At 37.1% G+C, this 22,376-nt stretch overlaps 1 protein-coding gene across 1 annotated transcript; it reads right to left on the bottom strand.

Moving 5' to 3' along the window:
- Window positions 1–15,296: 15,296 nt before the first annotated feature.
- On the bottom strand, window positions 15,297–20,817 carry LOC143628265 (protein IMPAIRED IN BABA-INDUCED STERILITY 1-like). The gene is made up of 9 exons (XM_077097901.1): window positions 20,530–20,817; window positions 19,577–19,861; window positions 18,902–19,222; window positions 17,998–18,225; window positions 17,800–17,897; window positions 17,463–17,553; window positions 16,784–17,203; window positions 15,597–15,729; window positions 15,297–15,526 (listed from the first exon to the last, which is right to left on the bottom strand). The coding sequence occupies exons 1-9, from the start codon at window positions 20,815–20,817 to the stop codon at window positions 15,507–15,509; spliced, it is 1,884 nt and encodes a 627-aa protein (XP_076954016.1). The 3' UTR covers window positions 15,297–15,506.
- Between the last annotated feature and the right edge of the window lie 1,559 nt (window positions 20,818–22,376).

The raw sequence follows: 22,376 nt of genomic DNA, 5'->3' as shown, positions 1-22,376 counted from the left end.
CTGATCAAGCAAGGAGCCGTGCTTTTGTGAGTAATTCGAATAAAGCACGTCATGATCCAAAGGTGGTATTAAGTATGTTGTAGTTTTAAATCAATAGGCTTCAGTGATATTTTTACGGTCACCGATAGAAGTTAGTTCCTGTTAACCTCCTACCATTTGGAAAGATACCGATTAGTGAAACCATAGAACCTTATACCGTAGAAGTCGCTAACGGTAAAACCATGATAGTTAATCAGATAGTTCGGAATTGCCCTTTTATTCTGAACGATCAATCCTTCCTGATTGACTTATGACCAGTAAAGTTAAGAAGTTTTGACGTAATAGTTAACATGGATTGGCTAACTCAACATGAAGCTGAAATCAAATATGAAAAGAAGATGATTAGAAGCTCTCTTTCGGACGATGAAGCGATTAGATACAGAGAAAAGTGTACGATTTAAAAGAAAACATATAGAAGATGTTCCGGTGATACGTAAATATCCAGAAGTTTTCTCAAAAAAAAAAACTGCCCGGAATACCACCAGCATGACAAGTTGAAATTCGTATCGATCTAATACCAGGAGCATATCCTATTGCCAAAGTATCTTACCGACTTGCACCAACTGAAATGCAAGAATTATTGGATAAGGTTTTATACGACCTAGTTAGTCACCATGGGGTGCACCAGTGTTATTTGGGAAATGAAGGACGGAAGTGTTAGGATATGTATTGATTAGGGAAACTGAATAAAGTGACGATCAAGAATAGGTATTCACTTCTTCGAAGTAAATGATCTATTTAACCAACTGCAAGGGGCGATTTATTTTTAGAAAATTGATCTTAGATATAGTTATCACCAAATGAAAAATCCAAGAGGAGGACGTTGCAACAACAACGTTTCGGACTCGTTACGACCATTATGAATTCTTATTTATGCCGTTCGGGCTAACAAATGCGCCGGCAGTGTTCATGGACCTCATGAATCGAGTCTGTAAACCCTACCTCGACAAATTCGTCATCGTGTTTATTGACGATATTTTTGATCTACTCGAAAAGTAAAGAAGAGCACGAGCGACACTTAAGAATAATTTTAGAGCTTCTGAATCAGGAGAAGTTGTATGCAAAATTCCCCAAGTGTAACTTCTGGTTACAAGAAGTGCAATTCCTCGGTCACGTTGTAAACCATCAAGGAATACACGTTGATCCGAGTAAGATAGAAACCATTAAAATTGGAAGTCCCCAAGGCGCCAAAGGAAATGCGCCAATTTTTAGGACTAGCCGAAGACTATCAGCGGTTTATTGAAGAATTTTTAGCATTACCCAACTCATAATCCTTTGTACGACGCAAATGTACAAATTTTATAGATGATAAGAGACCACAGTCTCATATTCAACGAAGATGGGTCGAGTTGTTAAGCGATTATGACTGTGACATCCGTTATCACCCCGGCAAGGCTAACGTCGCAGCCGATGCCTTGAGTAGGAAAGATCGGGTTAAGCCATTGCGAGTGCGAGCGCTGGGGATGATAGTCCAGTCGAACCTTTCGGACTTGATTCGAGTCGCTCAACGTGAGGCGTTGAAAGAGGAACAATTGGAAAAGGAGGGACTTTACGACAATGAGAAGAATTTCGAACAGCGCGTGGACGAAATTCTCTACTTCAAAAATCCGGTTTGGATCCCGACCCTCCATGACCTTCGTGAATTAATCATGGACGAAGCGCATAGATCGAAATATTCCATACATCCGGGATCGGATTTGACTATTGATGATACGAATATCTGAAAGGATTTTATTAATGGCCGAGTTTGGAGAAAGATATGGTTACGTATGTTGGTGAATATTTAAGTTATGCAAGAGATAAGACTGCACACCGAAAACCCAAGGGAACGCCACAACGACAGAAAATTCGTCAATGATAGTGGGAATAAATTACAATGGATTTTGGGACGCAAATTCCCAAGATATATCAAAGGCATGAGGTAAATTGGGTAATCGCGGATCGATTAACCAATCCTCGCATTTCATCCCAATCCATGACGATTACCACAATGAATTCTCGCCCAAATTCATGATGGTGAAATGGTATCTCGTCGTGGAGTACCATTTTCAATTATCTCAGATCGAAATAGTCATCCTACTTCCATTATTGGAAGGCGGGGAAGGAAGCATCGAGAGCTTGAAGCTTTCTATGGGTGAAGTAATTATCACCAATTTGTTAAATTGAAAATGGGCGTCACTCAAGCCATAAGATTTGAATTGATTCGAGAAACAACCAATCGGATTTATAATATTTAAGATAAGTTGAAAGCAACGCGAGATTGGCAAAGGATTTATGCCAACATTCAAAGGAAACCATTGTCACCGGAAAGAGGTGACAAGGCATTTTTAAGACATCACCTTCGAGAGGTGATATAAGGTTTGGCAAAACCGAAAATAGCTCCTTAATATATTGGACCTTATGAGACTATCTCCATGATTGGTCATTTAGTTTATCGATTAAAGTATTCCAGGGGCTAAGTACTATACATGACGTTTTGCCATGTATACGGATTGAAAAGTACCTAAGCGATGAGGCAACGAAAGTACCAGTAATGGAGGTACTCATAGAAGACGTGCTTGATACCATAAATAATTCCGTAGAGATAGTAGACGGGAAAACTAAACAGTTTGGACACACCAAGCTTTATTGATTAAGATTAAGTGGAATTCACAGCGAGGACCAGATTATACCTGGTAACGCGAGGGTGAATTCTGAAGGAAAAACCCCCACCTTTCTCTCGGAAGGGGATAGTGGGCGTGTAAAATTTCGAGGACGAAATTTCTTAACGGGGGGAGAATGTAACGATTCCGACGAAACCAGGTATACCCTAAACCTGTAGACAATAGTTACGTTATATTTAATGTCGGGTACATGAATAACCTTTGTAATTATACGAGAATACATGGTTCACTGTATTGATTGTACGTGAATATATAATTCATCGTATTGAATATGCGATTAATCGATCGATAGTTATTGAAACCCGAACGAATCGAGGGTTCAATTATAGACGATATATATGATATTTAGTGATGTTTACGAAGTATTAAAGCTTCGGGATAAGTGAATTAAAGCACAGAAAAAGAATTTTCGATTTAATGGTACGTCGGTACGTTAAACGGAACCTTCAATACCAAACCGAGCAAGAGACGATCGATCAAGCCGAAAAAGATGCGCAATAATTAATAATATGATGTTTTAAGGTAATAAATGTCATGGTTTAAGTTTCTAAAGTTTTTAAATCGGTTTTATATAAATTTCATTTTTAAGCCGAAAACGACCGTTTTAGCCTCGTTTTAAGCTGAATTAAACATTTAACCGAAAAACGAACTGAACCAGATTATCCAAAACATTATCCGGATTTCCAAAATACAATTGTGTGGCTAGAAATGGAAAGGTGGGTCCCACCCCACCCCCCTCATACTTCCGATCGGACCAAAGGGGTTAAACCCCATTCTTTTGTTATTTTTTTTAAGCAACCATTGCAAGATCTCTCAATCCTCTCCATTTTATGATCCAAAAATCCAGAGTTTTAGCAAGAAAAGTAAGGTAAAAATCAAGTTATTTACGTTTCCATCTTCGTTTCTTAAGTTTATTTGCAAGAAAATGAGGTTTCAAGTGAAAAAGGGTGAAAACCCGAGATGAAAACCGATTCTTGCATGATCAAGTGATGTATACGGGTTATACAAGGGATCTTGGTCCAAGAAAGGAGTGAAACGAACCAAAAACGAATTTTTACGGTTTAAACTTTAGTTTTGAAACAATAACCGAAACTATAGTGTAAGAGGCTTGATGGTGAGTGTAACTTGCTTGGTATTGTGGTATGTTGGTTGTAAGTTCTGTATTTAGTGGTAGATAAGGCAGAAAGACGAGTGTGTAGCTTGTAGTGGCGGAAAACAAAATGTATATTCGGTTTATGTTCGGTTATGAGTGTTTTGGACATATTGTGGTACGTTTAGAGTTAGGCTACGAAATTTCACAGGGATGATCTACACATGAAAATAAGAGTTCTGTGAAAATTTGGTAATTTTTGGATAAAGGATGAATATTTGGTGAATTTAATGCTCGGTTTTGGCTAAAAATGGTGAAAAATACTAAAATATCATGATAAAATCTGGAAAATTCCAGATAAGCTTTTTATAACATGTGAAATTCACACACAAAATTTTAGGTCAGTTGGAGAAGTCTAAGTAGGCTTTTCGGTTAAACGAGTTCTAGGGTTTTCTAGCTCGGTTTTAGTGAAAATGGCATGTAAAAATAGATTTTGGTTCTGGAAAAATTACAGGGGACTATTTGAATGGCAGGGGTCATCCAGGAAAAATTTGGGATTTTTCTAAGGTCGTTTGGTATTTACGACATAATTAGTGTTTAAATGGTGTTTAAAAATAGATAAATAAATTTTAAATATAAAAATTAATTCTGGAAATATTTTTATAAAATCCCCCACTGTCAAAAAGTGATTTGTGCAAAATTTCAAGATCCGGGATTAAACGGATAATTATTTGTGCAAAAACAAACTTTTAAAGTTTAAAACGCGTAAACCGGTAAAGTTCGCCTAAACGAGCTGACCTGTGTATAAAAACCCTAAAAATGAACTATTTTCATATAACTGAGTTAAACAAGTAAAAAATAAATCATCCGAAAATAATTCGGATGATTTGGGTAATTTTATCCGATAAAACAGTTTCCGGTGCACTAAAGACGGAAACGGGTCTCGCGGCCAATCGGGGCGTCTAAACCGAGCTCTAACTTCGCAACTTTAGTTAAATTATCAGTAAACGACTATTTTCGGGTCGTGTGTAACCAAACTCATTTTGAAACGTAAAAACGGATAACCGTGCTAGGCACGCAAAACGGGGAAAACGAACTAATAGTAATTTTGACTATTGAACTCTAAACGATATCACAATCTGAGTCCGGAGAAGTGTTTCTGGGTTAACATTGCCCCCGGAATGGGTACAGTACTGGGTTAACAGTGTCCCCAGATGTACCGGTTAACACGGTTAAAGATTATATAAACAATAATTGTATAATAACGATCGTAGGGATCATATTACAGATTGGACGTGTTAACTAATAATGACTGTTGTTACCTGCTTGCATGTGCTAAGGTGAGTTTCACGAGCCCCTTTTTCTGAATTGTTTTTAAATATTTTCCCGGGGCGGAAAGCATGTTACTATTGAAATGTTTAAGTACATACTGAACGCATGGATTTGCGTGTATTTATATATATTTTATTGTACGGGAATCGTACGGAAATGTACTAAGATGGTAATTGTCTGAGTTGCTAACATTGTAAGGCCCCGCAACACGAGTGATTAGCTAAAAGCCGGTAGAGTGTGAATAGTACTATTGGTCTGACAAACCCAACTGGTCCGGCATGGATTTGCTGATGTTTCCCAGCCAGTTGCACATGTCTATTTTGTTATTTATTTTGCTATGTAATGTTAGACATAGCGGTTTGGGGCAGGTTCGTGGGCGGAGTATGCCACGGGGTTGTATGTGGATAGTCAGAGGTTTCACTTGTGGGCTCAGCATAATTACATCGATAATATTATATTATGATATTGATTTATCATGGTTTACTCAAATTGTGAAACTCACCAACTATTCGTAGTTGACCCGTTTTCTCACATGCTTTTCAGGTACGATTAAGATGAAGTGATTGCTTACGTTCTAAGTGCTTGATGTGTGTAAGATTTGCGTGTGGGATGTTATGATACATTATATTAAATAGAATTATGTATCGTATTGTATGATGTGTGTATCGCCTAGACGGTAATGAAATATGAGATAATGTAAATTGAAGTATTTTAATGTATTCAGCTTTCTTTATAAACAATGTGGTTGATATTAGAGGTGTCTGTTGCATCCCGTTTACGTTTCCGCTGCGGTTACGGGGTGTTACATAAAAACACCTTAGTATTCTACACAGGTTTAAAGCGTTCTCCTTGTCCCATTTCCCAACAAACACCACGTCATCAGCGTACAGAAAGTGGGAAAGAACCGGTCCCGATGGACCGCACTTCAGCCCATAATATAGTCCCCTCTCTTCCGCCCGTTTCATCATCCCCCGTAAGCGCCTCCATCGCGATAACGAACAGGAACGGGGACAATGGATCTCCATGCTTGAGGCCCTAGGAACACTGAAACTCCTGAGTCGGGGACCCGTTAACCAAAACCGAAGCCCAACTCGCCGACAAGATAGCTGATACCCATTTACGCCATCTTGACGGAAAACCCATTTGATCTAAAACCGAATCTAAGAAGTTCCAATTCAGAGAGTCAAAAGCCTTCTCTATATCCACCTTGAAAATCAATCCCTTCTTCTTTGACCGATTCAACCAAGCCAAAAGTTCATTAAGGATTAACGGACCATCCAAAATGCTACGGTTAGCGAGGAAGGCTGACGGCTCCTCTGAAATAAGGCTCCCAATAACCTTCTTTAATCGACCAACAAGCACTTTAGAAACCACTTTATTTAAGCATCCCACCAAACTTATCGGACGAAAATCTCCCAACGAAACCGGGTTCTTCACTTTGGGAATTAACGCATTGAAAGACGCTAAACAACCAAAACTAAAAGACTGAGCGTCAAAAAATTCATTAAACACTTTAACGAAATCCCCCTGCAAGTTGTTCCAAAACCTTTTTAAGAATTTAAAATTATACCCGTCCGGGCCCGGTGCCCGGTCACTTTGACACTCCCACACGACTTCTTTGATTTCCAAAAGTGAAAACGGTTGCACTAACGAATCAGCCTCCCTATCTTCTAACCTGTTCAAGTTAAATAAGACCAGCGAAGGTCTAACCGAGACCGGCTCCTGAAATTTCTGAGCAAAAAAATCAAAGATGATATCTTTCAAAATGATTGGATTCGATATCCACTCCCCATCCACCAACAGCCCGTGTAAGCGATTACTCTTCAGATTTGCATTAATAACGCCATGGAAGTAGTTAGTGTTTTCGTCCCCTTCTAACGCCCACCGAATTCGCGACTTCTGTTTTAGATCTCGATATTTTAAAATATCGAAGTCCTTCACAAAGGTCATGCACTCTGACCTACGGAACAACTCTTCCTCGGTTAAAAGTCTGCCTTCCCCGATTGATTTGATTTGTTTAATCACGTTCTTTTTCTCCAAATAAATCCCCTCTTTTCGTTTTCGATCGGCTGCTAACCAAAGTTTGATTCTAGACTTCAACCACCTTAACTTAGTCATTACTGCCAGGTCCCCCGCGCCAGAAAACTTGAACCGAAAGAACTGAAAATTCACGAACTCCTCGAAACCCGACAAATCTAGCCATGAATTGAAAAAGCGAAAAGGGATATGCCCAAAATCAGTACCGACAGAAGACAGAAGCAATGGTCTGTGATCCGAGTACTCTTTAGACAAAAGGGTAAACGAGGCGAGAGGCCATGCACTCATAAACTCCTTGCACATCAACGCCCAATCAAGTTTACTAAACTTATCACCTTTGTCAGATATATACGTGAACACACCACCTCCCATTACATATTCTTCCAATCCCGCGTTTTCAATAAATTCATTAAACGCGGCCGCATTCGAAGCAATAAACTCTGAGTTCAGCCTATCTTCGGGGCAACGGACTTCATTAAAGTCCCCAAGAAATACGCACAAGCCGGTAACCGATGCCCTCACTATCAACAGATCTTGCCAAAGCATCCTCCTCTCCGTCGGGTCATTTGGCGCGTAGATGTTAAAAATATTAATGAGGAAACCCAACGGTCGAATCAGCCCGCTCGTCGCCATAAACCTGTGATGTTTTACGAAACCCGTTCTGCAAAAAATGGATGGATCCCAAATGCTAAGCACCCCACCCAACCTGCCAATCGCATCCACCGAGTCAAACTCACAAGCGAATCTCCCCCAAAACCTATTAACCAAGAAAGATGAGATACAACTCGTTTTTGTTTCCTGAATGGCCACAAAATGAACGTCGTCGCATGTTTTTAAACCACGAATCCAGTCGGCTTTGCCGACTTTGCCCACCCCCCTAATATTAATGGATAAATAATTCATGAGGAAACAGAAAAACCGCCCTCACCAATGATAACCGTTCTGACCAAATCACCAAACTCTTCCAAGCCTGCCCCAATTTCTGCCCCGGTACGGACCGTGGCAGACACTTCCACATCCAGGTCATCAATCGGCTCTACACCGTTGACGGGTTTACCAGCGTTTATCTGATCGACAGTCGGCGAGGACACGATCCTTGAATCCGCCATGCCATTAACCACCTGCTCACCGATTTTATCACCAACCTCCATCTCATCATTCACGTTATCTAGGTTTGGGAATGGTAAAACAGAGATACCCCCGTCCTCTCTTGAATGCACATCTGATGGGCTATCAATTGATGGGCTTCTCCATTTTCTAGCTCTTTTCCTAGAAGCAGGGGTAGGCCCAGCTCCTAATTCAGACCCACAACCAAAAAGACTACAATTCTCCTCTGGACCCACATCATTCGAAAAAAAATTGTTTTGACCATCTACATTTATTGCACCCATGTTCCCCATTCATAATGATGGCTGCACCTCATGCACGCCCGCCACCCTAACATCCGACCTGTCATCTCCCATAGGCGCCTCGTCTACATGCGCCGTCTCCGGCATCTCACCACCGCCGACACCAACCGGCGAAGGCGGCATAAATTCCCCCTCTTCTATCTCCGCTTCCATATTGTTCGTGTTAGACTCACCCCCCGACGAATTACCCGAGCTCTGAGTTTCCGTTTCCCCAACAAAGCTAGGCACCCAAGACTTCATTTCCTCCCCGACCCACACCAGGTAATCTTTTCCATTCCACTTAACAACTATTTCTTCCTCAATCCTGCCACCGGAAGATGTAAGGACAAAACAAACTCCAGAGGAGTTATCTGAACTTTGCCACAAGAAATTTGACGGACAGACCGACAAACCAAACATTTCTCCGATTTTGTCATAGGTCGTGTTATCCCACAACATCAATGGCAAACCTGTCACCTTAAGCCTGCAATACGATCAAACAAGATGTCTTGACCATTCCAAACGAAAGCCTCGGAAAGGAATCTCTCCCAAATAATACTTTTATCTTTCAGAAACGAAATCGCATGAGATCGGTCTTTGAAAACAAACATGGCCTTCAAACCGCCCACATATGATAGAGCCGTGTCTGTAAACCCAGCCTCGTTTAGCATCAATCTAACTTGACACAGAGCTTGAATGCTCTTTGCCACCCCAATAACAGCTCTCCCAACAATTTGGGAAGGATAGCTCAAACCTGGGCACTCCAACGAGATTTCCTTTTTAGGCAAGACCACCGAGCTTAACCCCCCTTTCTCCACAACTGCCTTATACGACACACCCACTTGCTTAAAAGAGTTACTCCCCACTCCATTCCCACCCTCCCTTACCGGTGCTCCCCGTGACGTAGGAGGCCTCCTTCTGTCATCGACAAGCATTCCTCGCCTATCATAGAGAGCGACAGATATAGACAATACAGCCCCGAAGAGCTTCGTTCCCTTCAACTCTTCGCAAATGTCTCCGCATTAGACACTCCTTTAAATCTGATGAAACCGAAAGCATAACCACCAAGATCCTTCTTCTTAGCCACGTAAGCATCCGACATGTTTCCTCTCTCTGTGAAAACACTTCACAAATCCGACTTAGACACCCCATCTGGGATGTTGGAAACAAAAAAGATGTTTCTTTGTTCCGCCGGACATCACCCCTATCCCCCGTGTTGCGCCGCTTCTTGACCTCTCTCATAATTTGGATAACTGTATCTATCTTTTAAAGTTAATTGTAGAGTTAATTATACAGATGATTTAATTTACTATCCACCAATGGATGCACGGATGATACTTGAAATGGATGATCAGCTAGTTCTATTTGTTTTCACAAAAATAAGTGAAAAGTCCCAAAGTAACGTGAGAATGTTTCAATCATTTATGTCTTTTCTTTCACTCTACATTAGCATTTACATTTGTCAACTAAACGCTTAGAGTGATCCACTGGCATTTGACTTCATCGACGTTCAAAGGTTTAAATTTGCAAATATGATACCAATCAAGTATGTATTGGCATGTAAGGGGTTTGAGAACTAAACTTGTACCAGCGGAGGTGTGCGGTACAAATGTTTTCATGATTTTTTTTTATTTTATTTTCCACTTATAGTAATCAATATAAGATTTAGAAGAACCCAAATTGTTTTTTCCTTTGTTTGATGACCAGATTGTGACCCCAATCTGTTTTCGCTTAAGATCATCACGGGGGTTCGTTTAGGAATTTCCCATGGCAAGGATATGCCTAGGTTATGCTTTAGCATGTGGTTTCTTAAATGCAGATGAATATTCTCTCCATAATGCTGATTTATAGTTGACAAATTAAGGTTTAGTTAAAGATAGCAAAACAATAATATCATTTTCAAATACAAGAGAAAGATTTAGATTCGGTTATAACAACTTTAGGGGATGATCTAGGGATGGCAATAACAGTGTATAACACCCGTGTTTTTATGTCTCCATAAACAAGTTATTCGTAAAAATAGGTCCTTCAATTTACAAAATTGAATATATCACATAATGGTGTTATTAATCTAACTAGCAGTTTATCCGTCCGGTGGACGGGAATATAAACGCAGTAATGTGACACTAACATTAAGTCAATAACATATGCAACGGTTTTGGTTGTAGTACAATACATTTTGAGAGATACGGATTCACAGGAATTACAAATAGAAGTGTATTACTTCATGCCTATGTATATATTTATGTGTTGGAACAAAAGAGCGCCCACATTTTTTGATACACCAATTTTAGACATTTGTCAACTATGTTTCAGATTAAGAGATTCATGTAAATACGCATAAATATATTTTACATTAGTATATGACACGAAATTAACACACTCGTTTAACTACTGGTTGGCCTACATTACATTACAGTTTAACTACTGGTTGGCCTACATTACTTTTCAACCGCGATGCGACGGGGTCAAGGGTAAATTTTTTTCGTTTGGCCTACATTTTAGGTAATAGATACATATCAAAATGACCAAGTTTTGTAGTTAATTGTTGTAGAAGATGAGGCGTGGGTTTGTAGCATTATATGCAATCCGGATATAGGTGACAATGTTGTAGTCAACTGTTATCGTCGGAAAAAGTTTTGTAGTTAATTGTCATTGTAAACCATATATAGTAAAAATATTACATATTCTTCTTGTAACAATACTTAACATAGGAATTACACACTAATTAGTGGCTGACAAAAGGGTAATCAAACATCCTTGGGCAAAACGTTCAAAGACATGCGTTTACACATTCACGTACAAAACAATATCAATATGACAGGCAATCAAATTCTGTCCACGAAAAAAAAAAATTCAGGACCTTGTATGATAAGTTTTTAAAACCAAAATACATACACACATTCATGGTAAACTATTTATCTCCATGTTATGATTAATACAGTTTTTCTTTAAACAACCAAGTAAAATAAAAGAAAAGGAAGATACCATAGTTTACCACAATAGCAACCGACATAGATGCGTGGTTGCCCTTCCATCCAACATTCTAGAGCCGAAACTTCAATATTGCTTATTGATTTGCATGCCATCAGCCCATCCAGAAGGGGCTGCACTTTTGACTTAAACCAACACCTAGTTTCTCCTTTATAACACCACCAATTGGAGCAGTAGAGAGTATGAGAAGGACAACCTTGCGCATTCCTATAAACAATTGACTTAATACAAAACACGATAAAGTAAACATTAATTTGCTCGAAGAAAAGATGAGAGGATCAAAACTGAGGTTCATAGCTTTTGGTCCGCCATCCAGATTTGTGGGTGCACTTAACACATACTTGGGTAACTCATATTTTGCCTCTGCAGCTGCGTGAAGTGCATCCCAAATTTCTGATTTAAAAAATGTTATTTAGAAATCAGAATAATTAAAAATTAAGTAAATGCCATATTCAATATTTTAATCATTTTAAAGCTCTTAGTTAATGAAGTATTTTTTTTTCACTAACCTTGAAAAAGGATTAGAGATAACCATGGGACCTACCTTTTCAACCACCATAAGATGCAACAATATCCCAGAAGTTGTCATGCATGCGTTTAAGCTGCTTCCCGGTAATTTGTTCAGAATGCTTCCATGGTTATGTTTTAAAATTCTTTTAATAGGCTCTGCAATAAAAAAGAAACCAAAGTACCACATACATAAATCTAGCATTATGCATACACAAACAGCAATCAAACATTTCAAAATTCATAGTAAAGTTAGACCATCAAGCCACGCCAATAAGCAACTCATTTTGCACGGATTATAATTGATAGAAAGTCATTAAGCAAGAAAACTTAACTGAACATCATAAAAGCCATTAATAACTACCTACTAAAATATCAAATAAATCAAAGAAATACTCAAATTAAGTTGGTACCAATAAGCAACTCATTATGCATACAAAAATGAATGGGCTTAGAAATGATGGCCCAGTTTCCTTAAGCAGTGTAGTACTAATTACTCTTTTATCCGGCCAAAATAAAGCTTATGCCATCTTATATATGTTTACTTGTTCTATTTCTTGATGTCATGCCCACTGAATTTGGTATGTGGCAGAGTTCTAGATAATATGCACAATAAATTGGGTGGAAAGAAGAATATCAGCGCCATAAGCTAAAGTCAAAGGACTCAAGAAGATAGCTATCAATTGAACGCCAACAATTACGCAACTTACAAATTAGATTTGTATAACAGACATGCATAAAAAATGTAAAATGAAATGGTACTAACACATCATGAATGACCAGTTGATCGCCAACAATGAGGCATATTAAGCATACAATTCGTATAGCAGACAAGGAGTCAAAATCTAATACGAAAGTCGAAAGATAACAGAAATTACCTTTGGAAAGTACAGGCATGTTTAGCAGCCGCACCTTCAAAGAAGAAACACACAACCAGTCATTGAGTTAAAATGGAGACAGTAAAAAAGATTACAATCTAGGGCTCCAAATAATAGAACTGAAACACACATGCATTATGATATCTAAAAAAGCTCAATTAGCAATAAAAACCATCAATAAATTTCCCTAGAAATAGATCTCAGTTAGCAAAGTTCATTAAATTGAACAAACCAACATGACAAAAACATTAATAAATTGCCCATTAGCACATTTAAATCCAAACGACCAAATAGATTTTGAACCTGTAGATCTCAAGTAATTATTCGCCTGTTAGCACGGTAACAAACACTACAATCCAATAAATTAAACAAATTTCAAACTTGTTAATCAGAAGTAACTCGTGAAGGTCAAATGAGTGCAGAGACACTGTTCTCAACTTCAGTTCATACGGATTTTAAGAAGAATCGATTATCTATAATGCATGAGGAAAATCAAAAGTAAAACAATCGGAATTCAATCAAAATTAAAACAGAGAGGAAATCAACACATACAAAAGAAACTCCAATAAAAATGAAAAAAAATAATAATAAAGAGTAACGAAAGACAACGATCACCCCATACCTACAATCATAAACACAATGTACACATTAAGCAAGCTAATCAAAAATTATGCCTCCAATTTACCTCTGACGAACACAATGAATTAAATGGGCAACATAATAGTGAATCAGTCGGAAGAAAATTAACAAGGATGAGGAGGTAAGAGGGCTGATTTTGATATAGATTTAGGGTTGAGCCATGGAAACTGTCACCTTATCCAACGGCCAAGCCAATTTTCAATCATGAATTCTAATTCTTATAATATTCAATCTTGGATTTGCTTATAATTATGCAAGACCTAATTTTGACTCCTTGGAGCAACAACCTACACTTTCAAAAGTAAAAGTGTTGTGCTGTTGTTACCTTTCTAGATACCGGTAAGTGAGATTAGTGTGTTAGATTTTTATAAGTATGGGGAATAAATTGACCAATGAGATATTGTCAAATCATTGTTAAGAAGCTTATAGAGATTTAACAGAGGTGTATGGTGATTGTGAAGAATAATTTATTTATTATTTAACGTAAGATATCAAATTTGAACCAATCACAACACAAAAATCATTATATGATCCCTCACTTTCTCTCTCTCCCTTCAGGTTCTTGCCCAAATGGTATGGAGAATTGTTTTAGAGATTTGATAGGGGCGTAACCCGATCGACATTAGCCCAACCCGGGAGTGCCCCCTTACCCTTGCATGTTATAAATCTCCAAACACCAAAGTTTTTAATTTCGGGCATGGTACGTTGCAGTGGCGGAGCCATATATAAGAGACTGGGTTTACCAGAACCCGGCCTTTTTTCAGTTTTATATATAGCCTATAATATCATAACGAGCGAATCCATTTTTTTTTTTCACGAGCAAGCCCATTATCAATTTAAAAAAAATATATTCGAACCCATTGATTATGAAAAATTTAAATAAAATTACTTTTTGTAATTGACTTTTTTATAAAATACAAAATGCTTTAAAAACTATAAAAATTACAAAATAAAAAGAAAGCATGCAACAATAAGACAATAACCCATATATATAGATTAATATGAAAGACAAAAAATATTTATAGAATGGGCCAATAAGACTAACCCAATTAATACTAAAAAAAATCGATCAAACTTTCGATTCTTCAACCCTTGTTTTGCTTATTTGCTAATCACCACGACCTCACTCCTTTAGTACCTCATGACTTGCGTTTGCTTTACTAGTGATTTTACTCATCGACAATTCCTTCTCGCGTCATCGATCCATCTTTCTATAATTTTGATTTTCAGATAATCAAATCCGATATGAGTAGTAAAAAAACAATGTCAGTTTTTGTTTCAATTTCATTAGAATTATTTACAGATATGTTTGATTAGAATTGTGTGCAATCTGTTTATGTAAATATGTATACAGTTATAATGACCTTATGTTTTATTGAATGTTGAGGAGTAATAGTGACATTGCATTTGATTTATTTGACCCGACCGAAAACCTTGACGCCAGACAAAATTCAAATCCATAGGAAAACTTGGTGTATTGCACTGTTTTCTGCCATACTGTGGCGAGGGTTGTTTGTAATCCTCGCCTACGAATTTTAGCAACACGGCACGCACAGATTATTAGCAGCCAGGCCACTTTTGTCTTCAGCAACTTGTTCTTTCATCAACAAAAAGAACAAATTTTGGTGTTGGACATGTCATTTTAGTTGTAACTCAAAAAAATAGAGTGTTGTAAATATTCAAAACCATAAAGAGATCAATGCAAATTTTTTGCAACTATACATTCATATTCAATCACCTTCCTTTTACAGGAAAGAAGATATTAGTCTAAAATTACTCTTAACAAATCAATGGAGGTTAAAAAAATTTAGGACCATCAAATGCGTGTAATTCGAACGGGCCCACGATTCTGGTCTGTTAAACTGTCATAATGATTCCCATATTGGCTATGGATCAAGTTTTTCAAGATTCCATGACCAGATTCAAGAAACATGTCGGTTCACCAGCCGTTCTTCCTACCTGCAAAAATCATGGCTGTGATGAGCTAAATGTTTATTGTTGATATTTCATAAAAAGTTTTGGTTTCTACCTTTTTGCAGCAATGATCTTCGGGCTGCTTGGCGGATATGCCGGTCGTTCTTCTCTAGAAGTTCAGTGATTTGGTGGGGCTGAGTTAACAAAGGACCCGAAAACTCAATCTTGTCTTCTTGATTCTGATAAATCTGTGTCAAAAAGTCCAAAAGTTGAAAACTTGCACCAAGAAACAAAACCCTTCACGGATTTTGGTAGAGGTGGTAAAATGAGCAGGGTGGATAACGGGTCAAAAAGTAGTTTCTGGTACAAGTTGGTTTGGTTGACCCGAAACACTTTTTATCCCACTTTTTTTTAATAATTAGTTTGTTAGATATGACGACATATATTATATTATTGTGACAAATATGATTAGGAGTTGGGTTGCATTGACCAAATACTTTTTGTCTTGAATATATATATTTTTCCTGTAAAAGGAAGGTGATTGAGCATGAAGTTTTTTAATTTGTTTTGTTTATTTATTAAAAATTATAAATTAGATAGGTAAAATGACCAATTTGTCCTCATGTGTCATGCACATGACCAGACTTAACGAGAAAAACTAGCTCGGTTAGGGCCAAAGGACAAACACATCAATTTTGAAAATAAAGGACAGCAGTGAAATTAAGAGCAAACATAAAGGACAATATCAGCAATTCTGTCTTATATAAATAATTAGAGGTCAAATACGATTGCAAAAGTTATATTATGATGATAAATATTGGGTTAGGTTGAGTTGACACGAATCTTTTTGTTCAAATTTTATATATTTTTCGAAATAGTTTGTCTTAAATATGATCTTTATAAAAATTATATTATTGGAGTATAATAATCTAACATGTTAAATAAATGAAGTACGAGGTTATGCATTATAAGTAATTGGTTTGTAAAATATGAAATTAGGAGTCCGGTTGAGTTGACATGATACACTTTTGTCTAAAGTTCTTTGATGTTTTAAAATAACTAGTTTGTCAAATCTTATTACAAAAATGATATTATTCCAATAATAAAACAACTTTTTATTTAAAAACAGTTTAAAGGTTTTATGCATTAAAAGTACACGTTTAGCAATTCTCAACCAGTTCAACCCATTTCACCTGTTTCCTTTTGAACTAATTTTCTTATGTTAGCCATTTGACCTGTTCATAAGTCAAACGGGTTGGAACTACCACCTCTAGCTTTTCATTTAAACAAAAACAAACTTACGGAATCTATTTTCTTGAAAAACGCCATAGACAGATCTCTAGAGGGGTAATCGTGGGGCCCTCCATCAAATGTAACTTTGGAATCCCGACCTCTAGAACTGGTTCGATCAATCTTGTCAATATGTTTTGTTTCCCTTGGATGTAATGTAACTTCAGGCTCGGATACAAGACTTTTGGAACTCGATCTCCCGAATGACCTTAGGGATGAAGAATCATCAAACCGCCGTTTTGCCCATGCAAAACCACTTGAGCCTGGAACTTGCAACGGGCCTGAAAATGTAATGTCTCCTTGAGACTCGGTGCCTATTGTGCTTTCAAACGGCTTACGTAGGTCAAAAGCTAAGATTATGTCATTGTCTTTTTGTTTGTTTAAACTACTTCCGTTGATTTTGAGCCTAACTTCAGTTTTGTCTGACAAATTCTGTAAAAAAAAATAGCCATTCAACAATAAGTATACGTGTGTGTGTACGGGGGTGTTTGGGATTCCTTATTTGACCTCCTTATAGCTTTTCCCATAAGTTAATAAGTTACAATATTGTAACTTATTAACTTATCCCCTCACAATAACCCACATTCCCAAACACCTTTTAACTTTTTCAAAAGTTAATAAGTCATAAGTTACATAAAATAAGCAAATCCCAAACACACCCATATATATATATAGAGAGAGAGAGAGAGACCTCCTCGGGCACCAATTTACTTGTGGCACTCGGTTTTCTACTCAATCTTCGTGACACTTCAGGCCCTCGTGTTCTTCCAACGTGATTCTTCCTGAAAACACATGTAGCATTCTCATAAGTTACAAGCCAAAAGCTACTAAATTTACTTCACCCTTACACAATCATTTTTCTTTTTTGCACCTCGTATAAAACTAACCATCCGAAACTCGTCATATATTTAACCAGATAATCAAAATCAGTTTATCTAAAGTAAAAAACTTATTATTGTGAATTCAAGTCACAATAATCACTTCCAAACTTGATACCACTCTTATGTATATGCGTAAAAATGGTTTACCTTCTTGAGTCTTCACGATTCTTGGCATCAATCTCTTTGCTAGGAGGGTATTTTGGTAAGCTTGATGGCTCACACGCATACGGCTTTGTCGTGAAATACTGTAATAAAATATTAAAGTCTAAGCTGCCAATTTATATAATCAAATTGTTCGATTTTCATATGCAAATTACAATAGTTGATGAAATGTCTGAATGTAACCTCAGATGCAAGAGCGGAAGAGGCGGTCCCACGCTTGTATGGTTCAATGGACAACAAAGTTTCTATGAGTTCCACCGTGTTATCAGGTAAATCTTTAAAAGTTTCCCGTAGGCAACTTTCATAGGGGCGTTGTGGTTTAAACAACATAGCATGAGGAAGTTTTGACCTATTCCAATAATCGTCACTCGGGGATCCACAAAGCTTTAAGATTTTATGCAATTGTTCCACCTGAAGTTAAGATAAAAAGAATAACTCAACAACATTCTAAAAAGAAATCTATCTTTGACTTTTGAAAGTCAAAGATACTACTCTTAGAACTTGGAAGTTAGAATTGATACAATTCCATTGTTTAAAAAAAACCCAATACTGTGCCAGTATTAAGGGATTTTACTGATTAAGATGATTTTTTGGAATTATGAGATACCCATCAATTAGGAAGTTGAAAAGCAACCGGTTTGACTTTCAAAAGTCAATCATGGCATCATTCAAACTATAATTTGATAAGGATTCCTTAAATATTTAAACGCAATCTCCTAAGGTAGTTCATATTGTCTAATTTAATGCATATATTCACTATTCACACTTATGAAAATCAAAAAATTTGCTTTGTGTTTGCCTTTTAAAAGTCAAGCATAGTACTTATAAACCTGAAGTGCCGTAACTATACCAATCTTTTAATTTCTGAAGCCCAGTTTCCACACAGTGATAATGATTATAAAATTAAACATGTGACTCAAATCCATTTGCACTCCTTAAACTTTGAAAACACTATTTTAATACTTTCATACTGATTCCATACATGAACAAGATTACTAAATATTCCCTTTCAAAGATCACACCTTGTTCGCAAATTTGCAATTTCAAAAGCTATCCCTTTGACCTCCAAAAGTCAAACTCACTTTACCTCAGTTCTACCCTGAAGAAGAGGTACACCAAGAAGAAGCTCTGCAAACACACACCCAATACTCCAAAGATCCACTGAAGCTTCATAATCCATGAACCCCAGTAAAAGTTCAGGCGGTCGGTACCATAAAGTAACAACTTTACTGGTCAAAGGCCTTCTGTCACGATCCACATTACAAAAATTTGCCAACCCAAAATCACCTATTTTCATAAAGCCTTCGTTATTCACCAAAAGATTTGCCCCTTTGATGTCCCGATGCATCACTCCCCGTGAATGGCAATGCTCAAGTCCCGACAATAACTGCTTCATGTAGCATTTAATCTGTTTCAATATTTGAAAAACACATCAGATTTTATAATAAAGCGCTAATGCATAATAAAGAAACCAACTTCGTTTCACAGGATAAAAATCCTAACTTTATAAAATTTCAATTCAAGAACATCTTTAAAGTTTAACCTTAAAGGAAGAAAAAAAGTCAACATGGTCAAAGGTACCGACACATCATTTTGTTTAACGGGATAACAATCCCAACTTTCTAAATTTTAAATTCAAAATAACCTTGACAAAAAAATAAAGTCTACACGGTCAAAGGAACTGACATCATTTGCCACATCAGCAAAAAATATTGAGGGTGTTTATGTTTAATAAAAATGTAAAATTTTACATGCTACAAACCTGTGGTTCGGTGAATTTGATGTCGGGGGATGATAAAAGTCCTGAAACATCATGGTCCATGTACTCAAAGACAAGGTATATGCTACATGATAACTTTGAGGTTATTATCCCATCAAGTTTCATGACATTTGGATGGTTGAGTCTACGAAGAATCATAATTTCACGAGCCATAAACTGAACACTTTCTGGTTCAAAATTGTCAAACCGCACCTTCTTTAGGGCGACTATCCCCCCGCCTTCTAGGTCATGAGCACGAAAAACACTACTATATGTACCTTGTCCAATCTATATAAGCAAATTCAATAACATAGTTGTTAGCCAACAAACACCTAAGAAGCACAAATGTAGGTTTAAATCCAGCTTCAACTGGATTTCTGGTTAGCAGGGTATTTGGTGGGGTCCAACGACTTTACCATTACTGGTCCTCACGGTCACAAAAATATGAAAATAAATAAATAAGAAAAATTGTTTAGGAGTAGATACAACAAAACTAATAATCAAAGTGCCATTTAATATTTAAATCCTTAAATAATCATAACTTGCCAAACACACAAATAGCTTATTATTTGATCATCACAGCTTCAATCAACAGAAGCACAACTTAACAAAATAATAATGTGATTGTTCCATATCACATAAATCATTTTCGAAACGCAATGGCAAACATCACAGTCGTGCAAGTAACAATGCAGGCCCCATTTAACGAGTAAATTCGAGGTGTGGCCCTCAAAACCGAAAAATATTTAGGGGGGGGGGGGTTTAGATGGTTCCAAAAGTGATTATCACAGCCTGTTTTTGCAGCTGTGAAACCTAATTTTCACTCTTCAATTTATAAAGATCCAAATAAGGTCTTCGCCTTTTCGGCATCACTAACCCTAAATCAGATAATAATCATACTAACAAAAACCAAGACAAAAATATCCAAATCAATTATCAGTTATTAATTAGTTAACCTTTTCTAACTTCTGAAAAGATTCAGGTTTTAGAGGCACCCAACCGGCAACCGCACTGAGCCAGTCGGGCCAACCGGCAGCCACGTGCTCCACTTCAACATACCTCCGCCAATTCCCCAACCTAAAACTGGCCGCCTCACTCCTCCCTGACCCACCCATCTCACTCCAACTCCTTGTATTCTTCTTCTTCCTCCTCCTCTCCATCTTATTATCCAACTGCGCCACCACATCTCCGCCGTGCCCAGCAGCCGAATTCCCGGAATGATCCGCCGCCGGCGTTACAGACATTGTCTGTTTAGCGACACATAACCCATGTTTGGAATTGGTTCAAGAACCCATGAATAAAGTAAAGATTTGTGCTTGTTGAGACTAAAGGGAATCTGGGTCAAACCCAGACCAAGAAACACGAAAATATTAGTGGGTTTGTGGTTAGTTGTTGAATCTGGGTTAAAGAGATTAGTGGGCTGAAGTAACGGTGTCAGAAATCTTCTTCGGAAATGAGCAAATGTACGAATTAATGACACAGAAACCCAGTGGGAATATTACTTTCTGGTGGTCTAAAGACGCCAAAGGTGAATTTATTGCTGCACATTTTTTCATGTTATTGAAGATATCATCTACAGTTTTGTATAAAGAATATTAAAGTGAGCTTTAAAATAACAAGAGAGTGGGTTTTGTATAATAAGATGTGACGATGTGTTTGTGCCCCCTTGTCGGGTTTTATGTTTATCTATATATTGAGTATTAGCCCTTGCTTGGTGTGTTATTTGGGTTGTATTTTTGGGATTCTGGTTTTCTAGGACGGGTTCAAGAATTTTTTTTTTCGAGTACTCATACCCGACTCTAATCTTTTGCGGTTTATTCGGGTTCGGGTTTTATGAGTACAGGTTAATCGGTTTTCGAGTATTTGACCTAAAGAACTAAAAAAATATAAATATGCTAAACAAGCAAATATATCATCTTCAAGTTTTAACTTATATAAGCAAACAACAAACCATATAATCCAATCGAAAGAGTCTGAAGAACGCTTCGATTGATGGAATGAATAACTTGTCGACTAATGAACTGAGCCTAAAAAACCAATCGACCGATTGAATAAATAGTCACATGTAATCTCCAGATTAATGAATGTTGGAATATAATCGATAGGTGAGGTTGGAATCGGAATGGAATATGCAAATTTAAAAAAGGAATTGGGTAGGCAGCGATATTCATTGAAGAGTATAAGGCATGTGAGATAAAAATTAAATAGAATAGTTAGTCAAACGGGTTTCGTGTTTACCCGAAACCCAATAAAAAGTAATTGGTACTCGATTCATATTAGCTTGGGTTGTACTCGGGTTCGTTAGATTCGGGTTCGGGTTTCATAAGTACGGGTACTTTCGAGTTCAGGTTAATAGTTTTCGGGTCAAGTTTTAGGTTGCGGTTAAAATTGGCAGCCCTAGCCCTTGCTCGTGGGTTAGGCAGGTTGATCCTGACACAATATGAATACGAAAATTGTGTTAATCATGCCAGCTTGAAGATGGCATAATTTTTTGTATTTTTGACATGAATGTCACAAGTTTAACTTGAAAATTTATTTGTTTTAATTTTTGTGTATTATATGCTAGAACCTCGTTTAAAACACTACAATTAGTAAGAGCTCGTTACAAAAATATTGTTCAAATGCAACATTTGCATTATGTTAATAAAACAATTAAATATTATTGTTACGATTCTATTATTATGACAATTAATATTATTGTTTATGATATACAATGTTACTTATTCATAATATTATTAATTAGATATAAAAAAACGTATATAAGTTAATTTGTTACAATATATATTGTAATGTATTGCAAAGT

Source organism: Bidens hawaiensis, unplaced genomic scaffold (assembly GCF_021521415.1).
Source record: "Bidens hawaiensis isolate Kalapana, Puna unplaced genomic scaffold, B.hawaiensis_p1.1 tig00004864_1, whole genome shotgun sequence".
NCBI lineage: Eukaryota > Viridiplantae > Streptophyta > Magnoliopsida > Asterales > Asteraceae > Bidens > Bidens hawaiensis.
This window is presented reverse-complemented; position numbering and strand designations above follow the sequence as displayed.

Coding starts and splice junctions, on each gene's coding strand:
- LOC143628265 (XM_077097901.1), bottom strand. CDS start 20,817: ATGTCTGTAACGCCGGCGGCGGATCATTCCGGGAATTCGGCTGCTGGG. Junction 17,554..17,799: donor AATCGTGAAGACTCAAGAAG/GTAAACCATTTT, acceptor ATGTGTTTTCAG/GAAGAATCACGTTGGAAGAA. Junction 17,204..17,462: donor GTAAATTGGTGCCCGAGGAG/GTCTCTCTCTCT, acceptor TTTTTTTTACAG/AATTTGTCAGACAAAACTGA.